At 41.4% G+C, this 19,670-nt stretch overlaps 1 protein-coding gene across 12 annotated transcripts in view; it reads left to right on the top strand.

The window, feature by feature from the left end:
• MAGI2 (membrane associated guanylate kinase, WW and PDZ domain containing 2) overlaps positions 1-19,670 on the top strand; it is a 1,194,143-nt gene that overhangs the window by 1,080,747 nt on the left and 93,726 nt on the right. For all 12 annotated transcript variants that reach the window (XR_012251242.1, XM_073652295.1, XM_073652296.1 and 9 more), the window contains 4 exons: positions 1,571-1,756; positions 7,922-8,078; positions 9,023-9,263; positions 10,477-10,620. Coding sequence is in view for 11 of the 12 variants with exons in the window: in XM_073652295.1 (XP_073508396.1) it covers positions 1,571-1,756; positions 7,922-8,078; positions 9,023-9,263; positions 10,477-10,620 (728 nt within the window). In the remaining variant the exon portion in view is untranslated. The remainder of the gene's footprint in view (positions 1-1,570; positions 1,757-7,921; positions 8,079-9,022; positions 9,264-10,476; positions 10,621-19,670) is intronic.

Below are 19,670 nucleotides of genomic sequence, written 5' to 3'. Positions count from 1 at the left end.
CTGTAAAAATATGATTATGTAACATTTTGTCCCGTCATATTGTAAAAATGTGCAGAGCAGAAATCCAATATCTCAAACATATAAAAGATACAAGCTGTCTTAGCACAACAGCATCCTTCATGTATAGAACAGAAGTGGAAGACTCCTATCCACATCTTACAACTTGTCTCATTTTTTCCTTGGTTGTCATTCACATGGGATACATTTTGAGACAACGTCCAACAGAAAATTAAATATTTTAAAACTTTAACCTTCAAGGCCAACAGTTCAGTAGACCTTTCTTCAGAGCACTCCATCCTAAATGTTGGCTAAGACCCCCACTGTAGTTATTTGGTGTGCTTCCCCTGTTCGCTGGTACTTAAATTGTTTAAATATTCTGATAGCTCTTTGTTCTTTTGTCTTCTTTTGTACAGCCAAATCCCTTGATTCAGTTATGGTCGTACACCAGTTAAACTGTTCACTTTCACCTTTCATAGCCTCTCAGAGTCTATTCTTGAGCCCCGGATAGGGCTTTTTCTCTTCTATTCTGTCTCAGGGCTTTTCAGTGACTATACCATCAGCTCCACCCTGGCACTTTCCAAGCTATTTGTGCTTCTCCTCCATTACTTGCTTTGCTTCTCAACTGGTTCTACCAACACGTCCAGTAGTTGCAATACTAATAGCCCCTCCAACCAAGGATTCTTTTGCACAATCTAGCTTCGATACATGGGGTAGTTTCCTCCTCCCATCTACTCAACTGACTTACCGTTGCTTTTGGCACCTTCGCATGTCCCTAGACCATTTTTGGTCAATTGGCAATGCTTTGTTACACTTAGTTTATGTGTTGGTGTCTCAACTTAATCAGCGAAAAGGTTTTTCACTACCCACTTTTGTTTGATTACTCCCAGGCCCTTCCTAACCCATTCCCTTGACCAGACTTTGTGTTTAGGTTAGACTCTACACTCCTTCCTTATGCCAATGCAGGCCAAAAGCCTGAGCTATTCTTCATAGCTATAAAAAACAATCCACTACAAAAATGAATCATACATATAAAAGAGTTCATTAGCATAGCCGCATACTGCATATAAAAGCACAGAGGAAGGAGCGAGAGTAATTGATCAACATGTGTAGGCAATGTAGATCCTGGTCTAGATATCGTAAATGCCAGGGTCATAAGCATTATGGGTTAGTGCGCTGCTAGTGTATATCCAATCAAGGCATAAAATCAAACGTGAGAAGTAACTGTTTATTCTCTACTCTTTTCAAAGTAATCAAACTTCTTCAGGAGGACCACAGAGATTCATTAATGGTCAAAAGCATGGCATTTTAGTAAAAGAGACAGTGAATAATAGAATTCAGGATATGTGAGTGAATAAAAGAGAAAAGAAGGACATTGCCTTCAGAAGTAAACCCAAAAGAATCATGCATTTTCAACTGCCTGAACTCATGATGACCTGAAAATTTATTTAAAAAAATGTATGGTAAAGGAGGGTACACAAACGAAAAAAGTTCATTTTTTACTGTAAAATGGTTTGTCTATACTGTTATTTGCTGTAGATTGTACATTCTAACTGGTATGATTGTTTTACAGCTGTACCGCATAAAATTGGTCGAATTATTGAAGGAAGCCCTGCAGATCGCTGTGGAAAGTTAAAAGTTGGAGACCGGATCTTAGCTGTGAATAGCCAATCTATCATCAACATGCCTCATGCAGATATTGTTAAACTAATTAAAGATGCAGGGTTAAGTGTCACACTATGCATCATCCCTCAGGAGGGTAAGAATCCATTCACCATTTCAGAATAGATCAAGGTCTCTGTGATGGCAACTTCTGAATGATCCCTTTAAAAGGGTTGTCCAGTTAAACAAAGTTATCACTTATTCACAGGATGGGATCACTTATAAATTGATGGAGGTCCAACCAATGGGTCCCCCACTGATCAGGAAAATGGGTCACTTCTAACCCCATTACAATGAGGTGGGAGCACGCGTGCTTGGGTGCTGCTCCATTCATTGCATACTGGGCTCCTGAAAAAGGGCGAGTTCTGCACTCAGCAGTGCCAGAATCAATGGAGCAGCTGTCAGTCATGCACACGCTGCTCCATTCTACTGGAGATAAAAATGCCCCATTCTGCCAATTGGTGGGGTCCTAGTGATTGACATGACCTATACATTAACTATATAGTAAGTGCGTATATATAAATATTTACATTTTACTGGACAACACTTTAAATTTCTTGGTACGAATACATAGCAATGTGCGAAGAATTAGGTTTCTAGTTGTTTTTATTTTTCATGCAATTTATTTTGATGACCTTAATAGTGGAGATTGCAATATATCAAAGCTGCAGTATTCCTTTCATTGATTATGTGAATTCATAAGCAGCTTGGCCATAATAATATGACTTACTTTTGATATGAGTAGCATAAAACCGCAATTGCTATGGGAAGTTAAAAAAAAAACATTCTTTAGAAAGTCAAGCTGTCACTAAAGTTCACTTATTTACCAATTAGAAATATTTGTGACATTTAGCATAAAATTGTTAGAGGACCTTTCACCAAATTTTTAATTTTCGACTGGACACATGTTGTAAAAAAGGCTGTAGTGCAGATTATTTTTTTAAATCTCCTCTGCTGCAAATGTATTGGCATTCAAAGTATTTACCACCTAATGAGTTAATCATCTTTAAAGGGAATCTGTTTGGTTTTTTTATACAGTGGGTACGGAAAGTATTCAGACCCCTTTTAAATTTTTCACTCTTTGTTTCATTACACTCTGCACCCCATCTTGACAGAAAAAAAAACAGAAATGTAGACATTTTTGCAAATTCATTAAAAAAATACTGAAATATCACATGGTCATAAGTATTCAGACCCTTTGCTCAGACACTCATATTTAAGTCACATGCTGTTGACTCACACCCTGGGCCGTGGGGCACTCGGAGCCGGGCAATCGGGAAACGATGGGGGTAGTAGTGGCAACCCGGTTCCGTGGCTCAGGGTGGTCAGACCATTGGTAGTCTGCCATGCGCTGTTGGTAATGTCCGACTACGCCACCCGTGGATTGCGGTCAGTGCGAACCGCCGCTGCAAGGCAGACCGCTGGGGCTGATGGTGTATGCAGCTGGGGTAGTGCGACTCCCCACGGGAAGAGTGCGGCCCCAGGGCAGTATAGTAGAAGAAGGGGGTGATGGTGTAGGGCGTCCCAGCGCCGTTAGTGCTGGAGGAGCAAGGAGCAGACAGACAACAGGTTGCAGTCCAGGGTCTTTACTAGAACAGGTGAACTGACCCACAAACAGGCCCGGCTAGGAGGGGGGGGCCTGGACGTCTGAGAGCAAATGAGAAATTGGCCCAGGTCAGGGTGAGGGTGTAGGCCTACCGTGCTCTCTGCGCTCCTTCTGGCTATTTCCTCCTTATAGGGTAACAGCCCACGTTCCCGAGCTCACCGTGTCTTCTCGCCCGTATGGCCTGCAACTTGGGGCCCTTTCTATTCCCGGCCTGGTACGGCTTTGCTGGTCCCTTCTGGTGTGGCGGAAACTCCGGGCTTCTTAGACCAAGGAACATACAGTCCCCTGCGGACTGGTTATCTGCTGTAGGACGTGGAATCCTCACAGCCTCAGACGCCAAAGTTTGGTAAATTGGGTTCTTTGTCTGCCAGGACAGGCGCACTTCACCTCTTGTCCCTGGCTTGTGGCTCTCCTACCGCCACACTTCCTCTTAGGGTGCAATACAACTGTCTCTCCCTGCTCTGGGACACCTCTCAATCCAGAGACAGGTCGTCCAGTTCTCCCTAACCCTGCCTCCAGTTCCAGCTTTTATAGGGGCAGCCTGCTCCCCCTATTGGCCTGAGACAGGAGGTATTGCATGCTAATGTTCCCCTGACCAGAGAACCTCCCCCTTGCTCTCAGACACAGCTTTATTATATTTGTGGCATCCAGGCCAGGGTGACACACTGTCCATTTCCTTGTTATCCTCCTTGAGATGGTTCTACTCCTTCATTGGAGTCCAGCTATGTTTAATTAAACTGATAGGACTTGATTTGGAAAGGCACACACCTGTCTATATAAGACCTCACAGCTCACAGTGCATGTCAGACCAAATGAGAATCATGAGCTCAAAGGAACTGCACAAGGAGCTATTGTGGTGAGGAGAATTGTGGCAAGGCACAGATCTGGCCAAGGTTCATAGGCGGATTATAATGAGGGCAATCTTGGCTACCGTCCGAGGCCCCAGGGCTCCGGAGGGTCCATGGCCAGATTGCCCTCATTATAATATGTGCGGCGCCGCGGCACATACCGGCAGTCAGAGGCGGGGGGCCCCCGGACTGCTCCCCCATCAGCGGCGCACTGCCGCTGCTTCTTCTTCAGCCGGGCCAGCTATGCACCTGTTAACTTCACTGTGTGCTGGCCCGGCCGTGTCACAGCTAGGAGACACAGCCTTGTGTGTGGCCATGTCTGCTAGTGTGACGACACGCAGTGCGCGCCCTGCACTGCTACTTACCACCGGAGAGGATCTGGACGACGGGAGCCAGGGGATGGTGAGTGAGTGAGTGAGTGTTCGCAGATATCATTGTGTGATGTCTGTTTATATGTATTTTTGTGTTTCAAATGTGTTTGTGTGTATGTATGTATATGTCTGTATATGTTTGTGTGTGCGTGACTGTGTGCGGACTTCCGCTGTCTCTGGGGGGGCTCCGTGCGGCCTCCCGCTGTCTCTGAGGGGGGCGCCGTGCGGCCTCCCTCTGTCTCTGGGGGGGCGCCGAGCGGTCTCCCGCTGTATCTGGGGGCGCCGTGCGGCCTCCGCTGTGTATAGATGGCGCCATGCGGCCCCCTGCTGTGTATAGATGGCACCGTGCGGCCCCCTGCTGTGTATAGATGGTGCCGTGCAGCCCCCTGCTGTGTATAGATGGCGCCGTGCGGCCCTCTGCTGTGTATAGATGGCGCCATGCGGCCCCTGCTGTGTATAGATGGCACCGTGCAGCCTCCCGCTGTGTATAGATGGCTGCGTGTGGCCTCCCGCTGTGTATAGATGGCTGCGTGCGGCCTCCCGCTGTGTATAGATGGCTGCGTGCGGCCTCCCGCTGTGTATAGATGACTACGTGCGGCCTCCCGCTGTGTATAGATGGCTACGTGCGGCCTCCCGCTGTGTATAGGTGGCTACAGGCGGCCTTCCTCTGTGTATAGATGGCTATGTGCGGCCTCCCGCTGTGTATAGATGGCTACGTGCGGCCTCCCGCTGTACATAGATGGCACCGTGCGGCCTTCCTCTGTGTATAGATGGCTACGTGCGGCCTCCTGCTGTGTATCGATGGCTACGTGTGGCCTCCCGCTGTGTATAGATGGCTACGTGCGGCCTCCTGCTGTGTATGGGAGGATTGTGGCAGCTCATATTGTGTGTAGGGTCTCATACTGTATATAGGGGATGTCAGCATACTTAATTGTGCTCAATATTAAGTCATACAATTAATGTAAAAAAATATATTATAATTAATATATTAATATTGTGCCAAATTAATGTCACGTGAACTATCACATGATCTATCACAGGGGATCATGTGACATGTCACGTGATACTTCAGGTGTGTGTGTGGGGGTGGCCGCACCTTCTAAACCCCCCCCCCCCCTAACCCGAATGGACTCTAATCCTACAGAAGGTTAGACCAGGAGATCAAAGCTGTGTCATTAAATCTCACACTCTGAGAAACATGCTCTAAGCTGCCTGCTTGTGATGGGCCATTGTCATACAGAGGGAAGAAGTATATGCACCCAGTAAAAAATTTTAGCGCCATAGGGAAAAAAAAAACAAAAACATCTGATGAATAAACTTTTCTTCTTTTTTTTTAAGCCTAAATCAGTCATCAGCGTTTTAGCTGGGGGCATGTACTTCTTCTCCCTGTATGATGATGACCAACCATAAGCAGAAAACATAATAAAAATGCACTACAGGATGCAGCAGGCCTCCATAATAAAGACTGACACATGAAAAGTGCAAAATACTGATGAAACAACGACTCACACACATATCAATTCATGGAGTGGGTGGTTACCTAGTATTAAAAAGACACATGGATAAAGTTTGTATAGGGCACCAATTACACAGATGTAATGCAGAGAGTCTGGTTTACAACCTATTAGTGACGCCCATAGTATTAAATCAGGCGTGCCTAGCTTATATAAGTGCAACCCACAGGGGCAGGCTCCCTAATTTACAAGGCCAACATTGATGGGCCTTAACTGAATCTTGCATAGAAATGAAAAAATGTGCAATTAGATAAATAGGATGTATAATATGTATGAGGTATTGGTTGACATTTTGGACAACATACGAAAACTCACAACCCACGTCAAGGGTTTCCATTGTCTTGCGAATTCCTGCTCTAAAATTATGAACAAAACCAATAAGACATAAAATTCCAACAGAGCAGAAACCAGGCAGCAATATTTACCAACAGCAAGTCACAAAACTAATGCACTATAGGATGCAGCAGGCCTCCATAATAAAGGTTGAAGCAACACCGGTACAAAATACTGATAGAACTACTATTTACACACATGCAAATTCTTGAAGGGGGTGATTGTCTAGTATTAAATATACACACAGATAATGCTTGTATAGGGCACCAATCATAAGCGGGCAGTAACACTCAAATAAAAGAACAACATGCCCTGACCATAGTTTAAAGTAGATTTTTCAGTATGTGAGATGTAATGACAAACCGCTCTGATCTCCTGGTCTAACCTCCTGTATGATTAGAAAGCACAGATGAGGTCCCTGTTGAGAGAGGGGCAGTGCAGCTGAGTTTAGGACTGTAACCTCTGCTGTACTGACCCTCCCCCACAATGTCCAGAGATGAGAGCTCAAAGTGTCAACATCACATTAAAATCGTTGTGCTCAACTTGTGCTTGCTCTGCAGTGAGATCAGAGCAGGGTTTTATTTCATCTCAGCCGTGTAGTCTTGGACAGGCAGGTTACTTCTGTGTGAAATGTAATGACAGCCCCGATCTCACTGCAGAGCTATTACAATATGCCACAGCACAGCAGACAAAAGTGTGATTACTGATACACAGTAATCAGTAGAGCTGATAGAAGGGTTTGTAATGTGACACCGCTAAATTCAGCAGCACTGCCACTCTCCCCACAGTGAGTGATGCATGAGGTTAGACCAGGATATCAGGCTGTCTGTCATTCTACATCTCAAACACTGAGAAATCAGCTCTAAGCTATGGTGCGGGTGTGTTCTTTTTTTCCTTTTGAGTGTTGCTGCCTACTTGATTGTTCAGCATCATACAAGGAAAAGAAGTTCATGCCCCCAGTGAAAACTGTTTAGTAACACCCACTTAAACTTTGCAATCAAGGAGTTAACTTGTTTTTTTTTACTATCCCCGCAATGAAGAGGTAAAATTAAAAATAAAAAGTTTTACTTCCCTTTTTCTGTTACTATTACATTGTGTGTCCAGAAAAACGGTACTCTTTAAGCTAATTCACAAAAAACTTTTGTGCTTAATGTATCTTGAACAAATAATGTATTTGGGAAGAACAGGTGATGGGTATAATAAAAAAGATTGTAAACCTTTTATTTGTAAAATAGGAGAGGAGGTACAGTGGGATTGCTTTTGTAAAACTAAACAGGGAAACTGTCAACACTTACAGTTCAGCAGAATAATTGGAACTGTGTGTTTGTTTGAGGACATAATGTACCATACATGTCACAACAATTTAGAGATGGAAAGATGGAATTGTAACTGAAGCATTCAAAATTACAGAAAACTGAAAAAAAGTTATTTTTTCTTGAATTTTTCATTTGACATCAATTTTTCATGATACAACTTTAACTATTTTGTACATTTTTGAAATGTTATGAAAAAAATGATGGTACACCACGAGTGTGAACAGACATCAAAATAGCTTCCACCATTTATTGAATTATATTATTGGCTTCACAGAACTGAGCAGTCCAGCTTCGGCACCAAGTTCAGAAAAGCAGAGTCCAATGGCGCAGCAGCATAGCCCAATGGCGCAGCAGAGTCCAGTAGCTCAACACAGTCCAGTAGCGCAGTCGCTACCCCCACAGCCACTACAGTTACAAGGCCATGAAAGCAGGTACAAGATAATGAACTGGCGTAATCCAATAATGTTTGCACTTTTTTGCTTTCCTGTTTATTAATTTAGATTGAAAATGAGATTGCTATAGCAAAGAAAATGTTTGCTTTTGTTTTTACTTTTAATCAAGTTCAGATACTTTTATTTAATTTTTTTTCCTTTAATTTATCATCTAACATAAACAAACATGACCATATAAATTGTGTAACAGCAGGACATTCCAAAACTAGCATGTCTACATAAATATACAAAGCATCAGATGTTTGAAATAAAAAATACTCATTAATGTCTACATACACATATGGATATGACATTGAGAGTAACAAAATCTTCTAACAAACATCAGAATTTCAATATAACAAATTCAGCAACCTTGTTATGCTTAGATCTGTTGTTCTTTAAAAAGTTATTCTCAACGTGTATGTTTAACAGCACAGAGCTCTCCAGCATCTTCACTTCCTTGTTCCTGGGGGGCAGGTACTCCTCCTTGAGTGAAAGATATGGTTCAGTAGCTTCATCCTACTGTTTATCATACCACTGAGAAATCTAGTCTTGTCTGGCTTCTTCTGAAGTCTACACTATTATCACTATATTTGAATATAGATAGCAGTGCCTTTGAGTAAGTCACTGGCTCAAGTAAGCAATGTTTAGGAGAAATGCTCTGGAAACTGCTCAGGATTACAGGCCTGAGCTTGTGAGTTTGCAGGACTGATAACAGCATCTCTAGATCAGAATCTGACAGTGAACAAGGTGAGCAAGGTGCTGTATACAAATTATTGGGCTAGAGAGAGCTGACTGGGATCATGGCTTGGAATATAGCTGCTACATTCTGTTTTTCTTTTTTTTTACTAGAAATCAGTTCATTATCAACAGGATTGTAATTGTAGCTTTATTATACAGTTATTATACTGAATATGATTGACTAATATTTTGTCTTTATTTAGCTACAGGTCGGAAGTAAAAGCCAGACAGGATGTAAAACCAGACATAAGGCAGCCACCTTACACAGACTACCGACAGCCATCAACAGACTACAGGCAGCCTCCAGTAGATTACCGACATCCACCAGTAGTTGATTACCAGCAACCTCCTCCTATAGACTACAGGCAGCCGCCTCTAATAGAGTATCGGCAACATTCTCCTGACACTAGGCAATACCCGCTCCCCGACTATCGGCAATTCCAGGTGGGGATTTCCATTGTTTCACCTTTATTTTTGAAAAGCACTGTCTTTTTTATATAAAGACATTTAACTTTGCTATCTTTAATACAGTATGTTGTGTGTATTTATGAAAAAGGGAAAAAAAGCAGTTTACAACATGGTCCAGTATTACAGATTCTAAATAATAAGGGGAAAGAATAGATAAATGTTGGCAAAATGCCTATCTTCCCTTTACTTATTTTTTGCATCATGACTTGTAGTCATTGTTGTGAAGAAATTTCCACTTCATGGGATGTACATGGCAGCTAGTCCAACAAAAATCACCAGTGGGAAAGTGGCTGTGATTAAAAGCTTCACTTATACTCTAAAGTCCAAAAATGTAACCCTTTATACTTAATCACCAATCTCTGCATTAGAATCCAGTATACAGCAATGATCACAGTGCTGACAAAGGTAGGGGGCTAATACATTTCAAAAAGACATAACTCTCCAAAATCAGGTTTCTTTATTCAAAGTTCCATACATTACAGCAGTAAAGTTTAATATTTTGGCTTAACAAGACCCCTCAAGCATTAGGTTAAAAATTAAAGGCGTGTTCTTGAGATTGAAAGTTATCCCCTGTCCATGGGGTAGTAGATAACTTCTTAATCGCTGAGCATCCAACTTCTGGGACTCTTACCAATCCCAAGGACCGGGGCTCTGCAGAGTGTGAATTGAGCTGTGATCATGCGCACTGTCGCTTCATTCTTATGGGAGTACCAAAAACCAAGCGCAGCACTCGGCTGCCTCCAGCGGTCCCATGCTTGATTGACCATCGCTTCATTCAGAGCCCTGGTTCTTTGGATCAGTAGTTATCCCAGCGGTCAGATCCCCAGCGATTAGCAAGTTTTTTTTTAATTTGTTAGAAATAATTAGAGAGGATTGGGAAGCAGCTGATGAGAACTTAGTCATCCCTGGTATATATTATACAATGCAATCCACTTTTATTTGCTGAACTTGGCCTATGAAAAGAGCTATTTTATTCTCACCTTTCGTGCTCAGTGAAAGTAAAGGACATCACCTTCTATTTTCACGCAATTACTGCTTTTATGGTGGTAATAAAGGATAAAAGTGTTTTTTTTTGCTAAATATAGCACATGTGGTTAACCAGAGTAGAATGATTTCATGGTGAGAAATCTCTGTAGCTTTTATCCACAGCAGACATTAACCCTTTAATAAACTTCCCATTTCTTCTTAGGATTATGACTACTTTACAGTAGAGATGGAAAAGGGAGCTAAAGGTTTTGGATTTAGCATACGTGGCGGGAGAGAATACAAAATGGACTTGTATGTGTTAAGGCTTGCGGAGGATGGCCCTGCAATACGAAATGGGAGGATGAGGGTAAGTTCTATCCAATCTTTCCTCATGGAGCGAATCAGTTCAGAACAAAAAAACATTTTTGCAGATTTAATGTGATATAAATTTGTTCCTTAATTTAGTACCAAATTATTAATAGGTCAAATGTTCAGTTAGAAACTCAAACTTTGACATTACATTGGTTGACCCAATACATAAAATAACATGTCACTAGAACAAATTGGCAGCAACATTGGGAAAGAGTTATGCGACCACTCTGCTTACTCGTATATTAAGACATTGGGCCAATTTCAGCAATGCATTCTTGCCAGTTTTTTGGCATGAAAACTTTTCAATTAGTGACTTTAATTTGTTAAAAAATGATCAAGTTTTATTTGAAAATGTAGTTAGTTTTCTGATTTTTACATAAATGTGACTTTTCCAGATGATTAGACAGATTCATGACATGTGACTTTTTTAAAAAATGTGTCACGATTTGGTGCAATTCTACTCCATTCTTACCCTGGAGTGATTTTATGTTTGGCAGTTTGCAAAACATGCAGCTTCTTGAGCAAAAAATAAGGTTAAAGGCATTAATTCATGAATTGCATGTGCAATGTTTATGAATTTGGCACAAAGAAAATCAGCAAAAGTCAAGAAACACAAGTGAAAAAGGAAAGATGTCTGAAAAAAATGCAAATGATGATCTGGGCCCAGTGATCATAAAGGGCTGACCTTTATGCCTGAAAAAAAGTCAAGCAATTGGTGGGGGATAACTGTCAGACCACCACAATAGGAAAACCTAGTGAGTGATATGATGTCAATGTCTATCTTGGAACAATCCATTTTATGTGTTGCACATATTTGGAATTTTTGAATTTATTACATTTTTACCAGCACGATTTGAAGAAAAAAACTTTTAGTAGCATATAAGGGTTTTCAGAATTTAGTCTGTTATTATTCTATTGTATGCAAAAGACTAACATTTTCATTTATTTTATGCTTTTACATAGAATCCACAGGCCTGTTTCATAGTTTTATTATTTTGTGTGATTAAATGGTTTGTAACCTTTTAATGCAAGTTTGGTTGTTTATACGTTAGCATGGGGAATAAATGGTAAATGAGAACACTGTTGAGTAAAAACTGTAGTAAGGAAGCAGGAAGAATAAATAGGTTAAGCATGGCCGATTAACACAGCAGTGCTTTGTGGCATAATTTCCTGCTCCATCAGGTCACAGGGAAAAAAAAAAGTAATTTTGTCTAGATTGCTTTTATTTCCATATTCAAGCCTAATTGCTAAGCACACTTCTAAATTATTTTATGATTTTATTTTCATACAAAATGTAGGAGTATTACTAACAGTCCTGTACAATAATACAGAAAATATTACCTGGATAAGGAAATATAAAGGAAAGCTCAATGTTATTTTAAATGTTATTGTGATATTCTTAATGGAAGGGTACAATGTTGGAAAATAGTGAAAAATGTTCTCACCTTTGTTGCATGGAACAGAAAAGATTGCTTGTACACAGTGGCGTACCACCAATGGCGGCAGGCCACGCCACTGCTATGGGGCCCGTGAGCTGGGGGGGGTCCCGAAGCAGCGAGGGAACAAGGCGGATAGGTGAGTATTGTATTTACTGGGGAGGAGGAGGTTGAGGCGGCGGAGAAGCGGGACACATGCAGTAGCCGGCTGCTGCAGCTAACACGTGTGCCCGCTGCTAAAGGGAAATTAATATTCCCTCTTCTCCACTCCCATGGGCGTGGAGAAGAATGAATATTCATTCTCTTTAGTAGCGGGCACAGAGGAGCGCTGAGTCGCAGCTCCTGCTGACAGTGCCTCCTACTAAAGAGAATGCATATTCACTCTTCTCCACGCCTATAGTCCCAACGAAGAAAGGAGTGAATATGCGGGCAGCTCACATCCGCATCTGAGAGTGCATGGCAGTGATATCATGCGCTGCTCAGATGCTGACATGAGCTGGAACAGAGGTGAGGAAGGAAGGTGAGTATGAGTGTTTATTTTTTTTGTGTCCACTGATGGGGCCATACATACCAGGATTGGGATGAGGGGGCCACACTTATCAGGATTGGGGGATTCGGGGGCCATACATACTGGGATTGGGGGATGAGGGGGGTCATGCATACCAGGATTGGGGGATGGGGGGGCCATACGTACCAGGATTGGGGATGAGGGGGGACATACGTACCAAGATTGGGGGATGAGAGGTGCCATACGTACCAGGATTGGGGGGATGAGGGATGCCATACGTACCAGGTTTGGGGGATGAGGGATGCCATACGTACCAGGATTGGGGGATGAGAGGTGCCATACGTACCAGGATTGGTGATGAAGGAGCCACACGTACCAGGATGGGGACATTTACCAGTAGCTGCTGCATTTCCCACCTTAGGCTTATACTTGAGTCAATAAGTTTTCCCATTTTTTTGTGGTAAAATTAGGGGCATCGGCTTATACTCGGGTCGGCTTATTTAAAATATACGGTATTTTAAAATCAGTGAGTATGTGGTGCCCATAATACTGCAGGACTGCATTTTACCCTATGGGGTGTGTAATATACTGTATGGAGGACTATGGGTAATGCATTATATTCTATGGAGGACCATGGGAAGTTCATTATACTATATGGAGGAGTATGGGTGGCGTATTATACTGTATGGAAGGCTATGTGGGGCCATTATAATATTTTGAGGGATATGTTGGGGGCCATTATACTGTATGAAAGCAAGGTGTGAAGGTTTGTGTGGGTCCATCATACAGTTTGGAGGGCTAGTGTGGGCCATTATACTGTATGAAGGCCCATTATACTGCATGGAGAGCTGTGTCGGAGTCACAGTTGGGGGGGGGGGTCATACTGTTAGGGTCACCATACTTTGCCTTGGGAGTTGAAGTGGGGTACAATAGGGTCATTATACTTTGCATGTGGAGGCTAATGTGGATGAATGCACCATGGGGGTATCATATTGTGTTTGGGGGGCACTTTTATTGGCATCATACTTTATGGGTGCAATGAAAGAGGAATCTAGGACTTCAGCAGGAGGAAAATTACTATGTAAAGGCTGGAAAGTTGCGAGATCTGCTCTTCTGTGACACAGACAAATATTTATTTTTGTGGGGGGGGGCCCAATTAGAGCTTCTGCGATGTACAGCCTTTTCAATGTAATGCTCCTTTGTCAACTATGGATTCAATTGAAATAATTCTTCTTTTCCTGATTAAAGCCTAGCTTAATTTACAAAATTAGGTTTCTGCAACCTAATAAGAATTGAATATTGTGCCCCATGCAACTTTGTATCTCCCATGACTGTTCTGCATGTTCTGAGCTTTCTCCTCGCTGGGTGACTTTCTGTATTGGCAGAGAGCAGTACAAATGTATTGGAATATTTATGCTGAAAATAATAATTGTTTCTGCATATAATCTGCAAAATATTTAAATTTTCTACTATCCTATAACCAAACTAAATAGGAAACTAACTTTGTCTAATAAAAGATTTTTGTGTCAGTTCATTAGCCGACTTAACTGTGATGTACATTGCATGTACACCTTCTTATAGGTTAAATACAATTACAACAGTCTGGGGATAAAAAATGAAATATTATTTTGGCACCATTACAATACTACAGTTTAAAAAAAAAAAAGATATAGGTCATTGGAACATCATCACAATATAATACAATTTAGTATTATAAGCTATTACTACTTAAGCCTGGGGATAAAGAAAAATTTCTAGTGCAAGGCCATCACAAAAAAACAAACACACACACAATTGTAACATTATTTATTTTTCTTGCGTATTTAGTGTCGTCATATTTCGCCACACTTTATGGACAGTCATCACTGTCACCATTAAGGCTCACAATCTTAATTCCCTATCAGTATGTCATTGGAGTGTAGGGGGGAAAAAACGGAGTATCAAGAGGAAACCCAGGCAAACATGAAGAACATACAAACTCCTTGCAGGAGTTTTCCTTGGTGGGATTTGAACCTAGGACCCCAACATCAATATCGTAGAAGATTGCTTATTATTAAAGATAAACACAATACAACATAGCCTAGTATATTACATTGTCATGACTTTCTCACAATATAAATGAAGAGAGCCTATTGGGACATCATTAGAATAAAGGACAGTAACATCACCACAAAATGCTTAAATTGAATATTATTACAGGAAAATACAGCCTTAGCATAAAGACGAACACTATTGCAAAATTGGCACAATAGAACATCACTGGAAGAAAGGAAATCCAGCTCACCCGTATGGTTCAGAGCAGTGACGGCATCTATGCCTAGACGCAGAACAAGTCCTAATGAAAGCGAAAAACAGTCCAGCACTACGTTCGCAAAGATTTCTTTATTTTAGTGTGAATGAGTACAAAATTCCACGCAGTCTTTAAAATATCATGATCGAATTAAATAAAACATCAACCATATCAACACATTTCACGGACGCTGAAACGCGTCGATATTTTATTTAATTCAGTCATGATATTTTAAAGACTGCATGAAATTTTGCACTATAGACTTCATTCTTAAAATAAAGACAAACACTATTGTGATGCCTTCACAATTGAACATACTTTTTACTGTAAATGAAGAAAAAGTCCACTGTCCCTTCACCCCAATAGAACACAGCTTAGCGAATACTCAAATTGCATTGTGACATCACAACGGAACAATGTTCATAGAAACTGACACCGGTCATTCTGACATTGCACAATAGAATACGCTTAGAAATAAGGGCCCCAGATTCATCAAAGCTTTTACACCACGAAAGTGAAATTTGTTTGTTTTTTTTATAGAGTTTTTGCATTTTTATGCCAATTTGTATCAGTTCCACAGAAATAGGCGCAACTTGGGAAGGGGTAGGACGGTGCGTCACTATACTCTTCATCAAATTCATCAAACAAATTCTACACCAGAAATGATACTCTGACTTGAGTAGCAATTTTGGCACAGTTGCACACCACTGAGAAGAGGCACTAAATTCATTAATTGGCATGCGTCTCTTAATTTGGCGCCATGTACTTTGTTAAAACTTGTGTAGCACGAGCTTGCACTATGCCAATCTTGATGAATGTCCATTGACAGAAAAAAGTCTATGCATCGTCAAAGTGAAACACAGTCTATAAATCATTTATAGGAATTGTCACAACAGAAAACAGCTTATAAACGAAGGATCTATTTTTCCATCAGCAGACCACAGCTTACACAAATAACAATAAAACAAACACAGCCTAGGAATAAAGTTGAACACGATGGTGACATCATCACAATAGAGCACAGCTTATTAATTGAAAGTCCATTGTGACATCATCAATCTAGAAAATGACCCTGGTTTAAGGCTTACACTATTGTCACATCATTACAATAAAACACTGCTTATAAATGAAGGCAGACTATTATGACATCACAATTAGGGATGAGCGAGCATGTTCGTTACTCGAGATTTACTAGCAGCGTGCTCGGGTGTTATGTTTGAGCCGCTCTGTGTCCATGATTTGCGACTGTTTGACAGCTTTAATACATGTGAGAAATGACTGTTTCTTAGGCATTCCTCACATGTATTAAAGCTATCAAACAGTTGCGAATCATGGACACACCCGAGCATGCTCGCCAAAAGGGTTAACAGAACATACTCGCTCATCACTAATCACAATCAAACAGTTAGAAAAATGACAAACATCATCACAATAAAAGACAGTTAAGAGGCTAAAACAAGCAGTACTGCAATATCTTCATAATACAGCTAAGGAATCAAAACAAAAACCATTGTGACACCAATAGGGTATGTGCACTCATTAAATATTTGCAGGGTTTTGCATGATTTGCCGTTGAGTTTTTGCATGCATTTACTATGTGTTTTTACCAGTTTATTTTCCATTCATTTGAATGGATGAAAAACGCTGAAAGAATTGACAAGCTGCAGATTTGAAAAAAAAATGCTTTGAAGGTTCAAACCTGCAAGTAAAAAATAAGCAGCGTGTGCATGAGATTTCAGAAATCTCATTCACTTTGCCGATACTATAAAAAGCTAGATTTTTTCCACTGCAAAAACGCAACTTGTGAACAAGCCCTTAAAGCACAGGATAAAACCTGAAAAATACAAACAGCCTAGGAATAAAGGCAATAGCAGTGATAACATCAGAAGAAAAGGCAAACATTGTGGCATCCTCACAATAATACACACGATGCAGAAATGCTCCGATTTTTTCCTGAGCGTTTCTGCATCTCCCTGACAGAAAAAACGCACGTGGATTGTACATGCGTTTTTCCTGCCAGGGACAAGCGGAAGTGAAGCGTTCTTCACATGCATTTCCGCATGCGGGTTGACAAGCGCTTTCCAAGCGATTTTAGCATCACTTGGAAAGTGCTTGACAACTTGGTCATACTATGTAAATCCATGCAAACGGTATGGATTTATATAGTGTGGCCATAAAAGAATGGTAAAAAATAAAAAATAAATAATATACTTACCTTTTGATGGCCCCCGATCTCCTTATCCGATCTGTCCTGGCTTGCCGGCAGCTTGCGGTGGTCTAAAAGGACCTGCCATGACGTCATTTAGTCATCTGACGGGTCACGCGACTGCCGATGTCAGCGACCACCGACCCGTCACATGACTAAATGACGTCATGGCAGGTCCTTTTACACCATCGCGAGCTGCCGGCAAGCCAGGATGGATCGGATAAGGACCCCGGGGGCCATCAGAAGGTGAGTATAATGTATATTTTTTATTTTATTCGTTTTTTTACAGGTATTATGGTACCCGGGTCTGGATGAGAGTCTCCTCTTCTCCAAACCTGGGTACCATCCACACATTGAACCGCATGATATCCACATGATATCCGCATGTGCACATGTAGTGAGGTGGATGTCATGTGGTCCAATGCAAGTCAATAGCGGCAAAAACGCCGCGATTCTGCAAAATAGTTGGTACTGCTGCGGATTTTTCAGCAATGATAATCCGCAGCGGAAATTTCCGCAGCATGTGCACAGCACATGCGGATTATCATTGGGGAACATGGCAGACCTTCTATCAAGCGTTTTTTAAGCGTTTCTGCAGCGGAATTACTGCTGCAGAAACGCTTAAAAAAACGCCTAGTGGGCACACAGCCTAAAGGAGTTAAAATAATACCATTGTGATACATGACACTAGAAAACTGCTTTGAAAAAAAGACATACAAAATTTTAACATTGTCATATAAAAAAATCTTATAAATCATGTCGATGTCCATTGTCACGTTATCACAGTGGAACACAGCCTAGTGAGAAGTCCTACTCTATTGTGACAGTTTCACGATGCAATGCAGTTTCTGGAAACTGACACTGGCCATTCCGACAGAACAATAGCTTGCAAACGAAGATAACTTCAATCGTGACCTCAATACAGTATAACACATTTATAAAGACAAAATCCATTGTGACATCATCAAAGTAGAACAATTGTCTACATCAATGCTTCTTTCTCAGTACACTCAATATAGTAAATGACTAGACCTACATTTACTTGTGTGTCTTTCAAAACAGAACATTGTTTTTGTTACGCCATTGTTTTACATAGTAAATGATCACTTATTCCTAGATTATGCCATTACGAGTAAGCGTGCATTACATTTTTATTTCATAAATCAATGATGCAAATGAAAGGAAGCAACTTTGCAACATACCTTGTCAGAGAAATCTGCTTCTTTCACCTTCTGGATTTGTCTTGTATTCTTAATTCATGGGTAAAATCTGTCTACAGTGAAGAATCTAGAGACAGACAGACATTCTGCTGTGAGTTCTCCTGTTATGATTGTTATAGTTCTCCATAAAACTTTATAAGCACCAACTGTTATCTCCTATCTTAGTAATGGAAAAGTCTGTATTCACTGAAGACTGATTTTACCTGCAAATTTAAGACATTTGAGAATGAATGATCAATCCAGTAGGAGGAAAAAAACAGATGTGGCTAATAAGACATATTACAAAGTTTTTTATTTTTCTGTGTACTTTTGATTTCTGAAAAACACATTTAAACAATGGTTACTCTTTAAGGGATGGAATATGTTAGCATAATGCTATTACTTACTGAAATGAGAGTGCCTCTTTAAAGAGACTCTATCCGCACTGAATGACTGTTCAATAGTGTTGAGCGAGCACTAAAATGCTCAGGTGCTCGAAGCTCGGGCCGAGCTCACCGTGATACTCGGGTGCTCGAAGCTCGGGCCGAGCTCACCGTGATACTCGGGTGCTCGACCCGAGCAACGAGCCCAATGTTAGTCTATGGGAGACCCGAGCATTTTTGCGGCGGCATCCCCGGCATTCTGTGGAAAGCCTAAAAAGTGGCCAAAACGATAGTGACAGTGCTCAAATTACATGGGGACAGCATGGGGATCGCCCCAGGAAGCATTTCTGACCCCCAGGTCACAGCTGTCAACAACGTGGTCAGAGGTATTAAGCCACTTTTACGGGCTCACAATAAAACGTTCAAAAACTAAACTGAAACTGTGTTCCTGTGAAATATGTTAAGAAACATCCTTTCCAGGGTAAAGACTTGTAAAATAAATAACCAAAAACAAAAGTACTCCTCCACACATTGGGCTATGTTCACAAGTAGCATTTTTTATGAGTTTTTGCACTTTTGTATTGTTTTCAACCGTGACAAATGCATTCGCCGGGAAATGTCATTTTAACATTTTACAACCTTATCTGGCCATGTGCTGTGTGACACATGCATACAGTGCTGAAAAGACATGGGAACAGCATGGGGAAGACTCCTGGAAGCATCTGTGACACCCAGGTCACTGCCTAAAAGTGTGCCCATCAGAAGTGATCCTTGCTGCATCAGAAGATGCAGACTTGCAACTATCCCCGTGCAAGTCCTTGTCTATCTGGGATGGATATTAGTCCTCAGAAGGACTATTTGCTTGATTTTGCAGGCTTTAGAGACCCTACACTACCTATTTCGCAGTATAAATCTCTCCCTAGCTCAGCAGCACGCTCCCTACACTGTCTGATCTGGAGAGACTGTGTCCAAGATGGCGCCGCCCAGTTTTAAATACTCGATGTGACGCTGTGCGGCCAGCCA

The sequence above is a fragment of the Phyllobates terribilis genome, unplaced genomic scaffold (genome assembly GCF_046119375.1).
Source record: "Phyllobates terribilis strain yellow unplaced genomic scaffold, ASM4611937v1 Scaffold_11__3_contigs__length_659146591, whole genome shotgun sequence".
NCBI classification, from domain to species: domain Eukaryota; kingdom Metazoa; phylum Chordata; class Amphibia; order Anura; family Dendrobatidae; genus Phyllobates; species Phyllobates terribilis.
Note: the sequence above shows the minus strand (reverse complement) of the source record. Positions and strands in the feature narration are given on the sequence as shown.